This window comes from Halyomorpha halys, unplaced genomic scaffold, assembly GCF_000696795.3.
Source record: "Halyomorpha halys isolate HHAL.00 unplaced genomic scaffold, Hhal_1.1 Scaffold1311.1, whole genome shotgun sequence".
NCBI lineage: Eukaryota > Metazoa > Arthropoda > Insecta > Hemiptera > Pentatomidae > Halyomorpha > Halyomorpha halys.
Window position 1 is genome coordinate 223,685 of NW_027115302.1, and position 7,257 is coordinate 230,941.

General features: G+C 29.6%; 2 protein-coding genes across 2 annotated transcripts in view; one reads left to right on the forward strand and one right to left on the reverse strand.

The window, feature by feature from the left end:
• Positions 1-898, forward strand: part of LOC106689247 (uncharacterized) — a 3,192-nt gene extending 2,294 nt beyond the window's left edge. Inside the window, exon 2 of the mRNA XM_014434142.3 lies at positions 102-898. Within this exon, the coding sequence (XP_014289628.1) occupies positions 122-709 (588 nt within the window). The 5' untranslated portion in view covers positions 102-121 and the 3' untranslated portion in view covers positions 710-898. The remainder of the gene's footprint in view (positions 1-101) is intronic.
• Positions 899-2,791: 1,893 nt separating this feature from the next.
• The window catches only part of NO66 (Bifunctional lysine-specific demethylase and histidyl-hydroxylase NO66), a 13,782-nt gene continuing 9,316 nt past the window's right edge, over positions 2,792-7,257 (reverse strand). The window contains exons 9-10 of the mRNA XM_014434143.3: positions 7,023-7,236; positions 2,792-3,262 (exon numbers count right to left, since the gene is read on the reverse strand). Coding sequence (XP_014289629.1) covers positions 3,005-3,262; positions 7,023-7,236 — 472 coding nt within the window. The 3' untranslated portion in view covers positions 2,792-3,004. The remainder of the gene's footprint in view (positions 3,263-7,022; positions 7,237-7,257) is intronic.

Here is a 7,257-nt window from a genome sequence, read left to right on the forward strand (position 1 = left end):
ATTTATCTTTTATTTTACAATTAAAAATATATCAATATTTACAACCATATAGTATTAATGATTAAGAACTTGGTGTAATCCATCAAATTTTCAATTTACAGGTAACAACATAGTGGACAAAATGATATCTTACCAACAATTTTGTGATGCAGTCACTAATAATGGTTTTCCTAGACCAAGTCGAGCACAATTTGATGGGTTTATTCGTGCAGTTGATTATGCTGGTATAAATAGCAAAAGAGAGGCTGCAATGTTTTTAGCACAGCTAATTCATGAGTCTGGAGGATTGCAATACAAAGAAGAGCAGGCATATAAAAATGCCTCTTCTGATCCTTACAGTAGTAGTCTTGATAGACCTGGGAAGAGGTATTATGGAAGAGGATATATTCAACTTACTTGGGCACAAAACTATAGGAATGCTTCAAAGGATATTTATGGAAATGACAAATTACTAGATAACCCTGATTTGGTTGCCAGCGATGAAGATGTAGCGTTCATTACAGCAGGATGGTACTGGAAAACTAATGTAGGATCTATTCCTGGGGTGAAGAATGGAAGGTTTGGAGAATCTACAAGAGCTATCAATGGAACGCTGGAATGTAATGGACAAAATGAAGATAAGAGCAGAAAGAGATTTGAATACTACCGTACTGTATTTAATGTATTTGGTTGTTCTGGAACTCCAAATGAGTGTGGATGCTATAACTGAAAAATGCAGAAACACTAGGAATAATATTCAAACATTATTATTGTTTCCACTATTTACCTTTTGACAAAATTATTTTTAAATTTCTTTCTTCTCATGGTTTCTTTACTACACAAGTCAATGCATTATTTTAAGAAATGTTAATGCTTAAGTTTTTTATATTTGGCTTCATTAAAAAATAATATCATATTATTTACTGTATGTTTATTGTATCAATCCTTTGCAATCTTTAATTAATATTATAGACTATTACGTCAACAAATACACATGCACACTATTACTGATCTATTTTTTTCAATATTCTCTTGAGGTAAGGGGGAAATGCAAGCATTACTAATTATTATTGTGCTTTGACAGGTGTGCTTCCTCAATCAAGGTATACCAAGTCTTAATTTTATGCTCCTGTCATTCAGTTCTGAACTCCTTTCATCTATCACCACACAATTCACACAACCCATAGCAGCCTCGGTCCCCCCTATTATTAGGTCTGGACACTATCTGTTGGGAATATAAAAGCACTGAAACTTTTATAACCCAACTTCTGCCATTCAATATTTGGATTAAACAATCAAATGAAAATCTTGGTAGCAACTTTTCACCAAGTTTTTTCCTTAAGCTTTAAGAAACTATTTTCAAAGGTCTGTATATTCAAGTAAAATTGTACATATCTAGTTGCCAGTCGCAGAAAATTATTTGGAACTTTAAGTTGGAAATAATTTTCCAATGAATTTATTGTTTTAACCCCCACCAGCTAAAGAAATTTCCTTACTGACCACAGATTTTAATAACAGTAAATCCAAGGTAACTTATACAAAATAGCTTAAATTACATAAAATAGTTCTTCAACAAATAAATTTCAAGAGATCCCATTAGATATTGAGCGTACACATTTTTTGGATGAATGTACTAGAAAACTTATCTCAATCTAACTGAAATGTTTTCTATTGGACTGAAAATTATAGCAAAGAGTGTAAAGTAAATGTAATACTGTTATGTCAAGCAATATAAGTATCAAAGTAATGTAAGACTGTTATATCAAGCATGGGTGCTCAGTTCATTAATAAATTTAAATGCCTGAGAAAAGTGATGAAGGAAATAAAGAAATCATAGTTGAAAAAAATCTTGAATTTTATAAATCAGAAGTACAAATATAAAATATCACACATTGAAATAACTAGATGCATGTTTATAAATGCAAAAATTATTTGACTAAAATGCAAACAAGACTCACAAAAATGTTCCTTCAGTATAAGATAGTGTTATTAACAATAGCTATTCAAATAACTCGGTATTTTTTTTTTTTTTAATTATTGAAAAGAAAGAATATTAAACAGTACTTTTTTTTTTTTTTTTTAACAAAAAAATCTTTTACATGAATGAAATTACATTTTTTACATAATTTTACATAAATGAAAAATAAAATACTAATAAGCATTGAAATATCAGTGCTATTGGTCTAACTTAAAAAAAAAAAATTATAATTCATAATATATGTGCTTCAGGTAAAATTAAATTTAGATAATTCAAAAACTAACCCACAGATAACAAAGAACTATCACCAAGGCTCCAAAACAATTTTAAAAAAAGTATTATGGAACAGTTGATCTATGATGATCAAAGTGAAAAAAATTTGTATTGTTTTTTATATTGTTGCGTAGACCAAGGCTCTTTTTCTCATAACGATCCAAATCACTAAGTTATGGAAGTAAATCAGTAATTGGTAGGTTTCAAATGAACCCAGATATCCAACTGAATAAGGAACCGACTGAAATTTGTATGAAATTCATTTTTTATCGTATTTAAAGCTATAATTTTTCAAAAATTTTAATTTCAAAAAACTTAATTTGCAGTTTTAATCCGGCACTTTGACCATTCATAATTTTCACTCCTGAATTAGCTATATAAACTAATGAAAATATATAATTCTAAGAGAACCATTTTTTAATAATGAACAAACAGCATTTTAAATATACACAGTGAACAGACTACACAGTTCAATCAAAAACATGTTTATGTCAGAGTCATAATGATTTCTTATAAATAATAAAGAAGTATTAATATGGTAACAAAAATTCAACATTTATTTTACTATGACCAAATAATTAACAAACAGTATAAAATAATTAAATCTTTAAAAGGAAAGTATGATTGCTGTTAATTGAAAATAGAAAATCTAATTGAAAAATTAGCATCGCCAGTTCATTTAAAACAAAATCATAACTTTAGTAGTATTTTGATTAATATATAACATGAACCTTTATCATTTTCTCACAGCTTTAAAATTCGAAAAAAAAAAAGTTATGCACTTTCTTCTTCTGAGTCAGAAATTTCCACTGATTCATCATCAATAAATTCCTCTTCTCCAGATTCAGAACCACTCAATGATTCCTCATTTTCATTCTTAGGAATTTTTTCCTCCAAATCATTTAAAATTTCTAATTCGTCAACAGTTAAACATCCATCGTTTTCTTCAGCTGGCTCAGAATTGTTAAATACTTGAAGGGGAGTATCAGTCATCAAAAGTCCACGATCCCATAAATCAGATACAAATAAGATCTGAAATAATAAGGAATAATTTTATATAACCATTGTACACATGTAAAATAAAAATAATTAACGTTAATTATTATTTTAACAATATAAGCTTTGAAACAAATATAGTTTACTTATTTAAAAATATATTTGTGATGTAAACATAAAATAATAAAACAGATTATTAGTTATATTTACACACAGATAGACAAACGGGAAAAAAACAAGCTTGTCAAGTAGATTAGCATAGCATCCTCACCATTCACTCCTAAGTGAGTGGCAGGCAAGGGAGTACTTCTTTTTACTTATATTTCACATACTGTGTACTCAAGCAAAATATTTTATAGACCATTCTATACAAAAATTAAAGCTGACAAAATGTTCTAAAAAATTTATTAAATTTTGTTTCTTTATCTCACATAGTTTCCGAATTCCTTAACTTTCAAAAGATAAATTATTTCTACACTTTTTTGCTTTGTTTGACTAGCCTACACTTCAATCCTTGTTGTACCAAAAAGTCGTCATGAGAAAGGAAGTTTGAGACCATTCAATTTCCTTTAAGAGGATATATTTTACTATTTTATCTTAATTTTTTTTTTCATTACTCCTGACTTTATGTATAAGACAACATGCACTCATTTATATGCATCAATAGCTTCTTTTTTTTCTCTTGTTTTTTTTTATGACCCCCTTCCTAGTCATTTTAACATATGGGGGAGGAGGGTTATTTACAGGTTACCACCCTATTCTAACCAAGGTGGGAGGTTCAAGTTATTATATTGTGGAACTGCCACAGAAATAAAAAATCCACTACTCAGGCCGGTTCGAACCAGCACTGCTGAAGCTACGAGCCATTCAAAATTACCACTTTAACCTGCTCAGCTATGAATGGCCCTATATTTATCATCAGCATAAACCATTATGAGAATATATAATATATGAGTAGTACATTAAGAAGTTCTATGCATAGAAATTATATTAAATACTAGTTTACTCCTTTAAGAACTCTTGAATTATATTTTTCCTTCTTCCCTTTAATTCATTCAAAATATAAGCTACAGCATGCTCATTCATATAACCAATATAATTTTATCAAGAAAGTCTATTTAACATACAAGACTGGTGAAGCTGCATACTTTATAATGATCATCTTTAAATAATAGGTAATTATGATGCCTCACTGGAAAATATCATTTCAGTTTAAAATTTAAGATCCGGCTATTCATAAACTTATATTTACCCTGCATTGTACTTGTTAAGACTTCATAGCAAGGTCAATAGATGCTTTAGGTGGGCTAGACATTTTTGGAGGGAACCCGCATGTTTGAGTGATTTAGATGTTTGATTGCAAAATATAGTAACTGGAAAAATGAAAACTTTTATGTTAAAAATCTTTTTTAATTACAATGTTTTGTCTTCAACCAAAAGTCACTTACTGAAACTTAGTATCAACATTATTCTCTTAAGAAAACAAATTTCTTAAAGATTTTTTCTACTATTTATTTATTTAATACCGGATCGGCCTGCTGGGCCTTACATGGTTAATGGAAGAGGTACATATTTTTTTTTAACAATTGATTATGAGGGGGGAGGTATAGTCTCATACTAAAGACACTCCTAACTATATACAATGCAATAAATAAAAAGAAAAAAATAAGATAAAATGAATAGATTAAAATACTAATTCTTAATAAAAGATTTAAAAAAGTTATTTTTATAATTTATGTAAAGTTAATAACAAAAACAATGACATTTATGGAATTAACAAAATAAATAATTGACTTCTAATGGAAAAAAAAGGAAAGCAAATTTAAGAAAAATATGAAGAGAAATAAAATTTTAAAGTGACAATAACAGAACTGATAAACATATAACTTATAACAAGATGTCCTGTGGCAACCTGACCTTCAGTCTTCGGGTTGTGGTTGGGTGTCCCAAGTTGTAGGTCACTGCTCCTTTAACTGTCAGTAACTGGGAATGGAACTTCATAAACCTTTATTTGATGTAATTCTCTATTGAATCTATTTATAATTCCCAATGCAGGAGCATCCACCAGCAATTTATGAAATCAACCCTAAGAAAGCCAGTAATACCAAAAACTTGAATTCATAAAATATTTTGGTTAACATGTTCCACAAGAACATAGTTGGGTATTGATGTCCACATCGAACTCTTTAGAACTCAATTAGTACTGTCGACTTACCTCTGACAGAGTTTTGAAAGCTCTCAATTTTTTTAATAACTTTTATTAAAGTCCCAGAATGAATTTAAGAATCTAAATAGAAATTTCTCACTTCTACATGACATTCTCTTTCTTTTAATATCTCATTTATCATAACCCATAGCACATGAGAACCAGAAAAGGGATTAATACTACTTCATGCACGATTTTCAAGTATTTATATAGTTCATCAAATAATATTACTTGATTTCGTTGAATACTATTATGGACAGCCTAAATCAATTGGAAGCAGTTTCAGAGCTCCCTCTCTCATCCCTAAAAAAATACTATAGCTACATCCATACAGGGAGGAGAAAGTAACATAAGTCAGAAAATGGCCAAAATAGATTAAGAGTTTTACATGCTGTAGAACAGAACACTGAAATCAACATGGTTTTTCCCAACTAATTATTAATTTTTCAGTAGCCAAGCATTAGAACCTAATTATAGCTCCTAAATAACAATTGAAATTTAGTAATCCTCAATAAAATGCCAATTTTTAGTATTATCAGTGTCATTTTCATTTCTATTAGGTGAGAGATTGAACACAAAAAATGCTTCGATTGGAATCAGGGTGTCAAAAATAATACTTTACGACACCAAATAATTAGTACTTTTGAAGTAATTGAAAATACATAATATTATACATCATAATACATTCAAAGTGGCTGTTCCTTATTTTATTGAAATTCGAAAATCATTTAAATAAGCCCATCCAGTCAATAAGACACAACAATACTCCATACATAGGCGACTGCACTTCCAGGATATGTTGACCCAGAACCACATTAGGCCAAACTGGCAAGAAATGAGATTATCTGGACTCAATAACACCTAGGACAGTAGTAAATTGAAGGATATATCTATTTATTGTAATATAAACTTTATTATGTATACACTCTGAACTAATTTATATTAGTGCCAAAACTACATTTTTTAATTTTTATATGAATATTATTATATCAATAAATTTCATGCCATGATACATTATGACATAATCAAGAGAAATGTATGTACCAGCTCTCGATTCTGCCCTAATGAAAAAATATCTAAAAAAGTAATGATAAGCCAAGTATAGTCAGAAATCTCCCGACACATGGAGATATCAAAGGTCTGTCCAATAAAGGATCCTTCAGCCGTTAAGAGGAAAAGCCAGCAACATTTGAAGCCTAGAACTTGACCAGTGTTAAGGGAGATAAAATATTTTATTAATACGTCACTTTCCTATTCCTATACTCACCCACTTTATACTGTAGTGACACAGGCAGCAACAAAGATTTTATTATTGAAATTTATTTTGTAAGGGCCCACAGAATGGATTTCGACCCCCCCCCCCCACTCTGGCTAGGAAGAGTTAGTAACCAGTAAGACAACCACTCAAAATGCCACAAATATATAGGGTAACAAAAAATATATAGGTAAATGAAAGTAAATACAACACATACCATTTTTAATTAAACGTAATAATTACTGATAAATAATACCCTAATAAACTTTCTTCAATAATCAAATTTTGTTAAACCTCTACTTCATATGGTACAAATAAATTAAACTATAAAATACCTTTACATCTTCATCATCATGGGGTAAATCAGTGAGTTTAGTAAAATTTGGATAAGCCAATGTCAGATGACGTAGAGAAGGCAACAAGCTGAAGTCAACTATTAAATACTGTGGTTCCTCAGCATGATATTCTTTAGAGTTTTCAAGACTGTGATAAATTCGAAGTTGTTTCTCAAAGGTGCCGTCTTCAGCACAGACTTCTTCTTCCACAATTCTGAAAAGTATAAATATATTA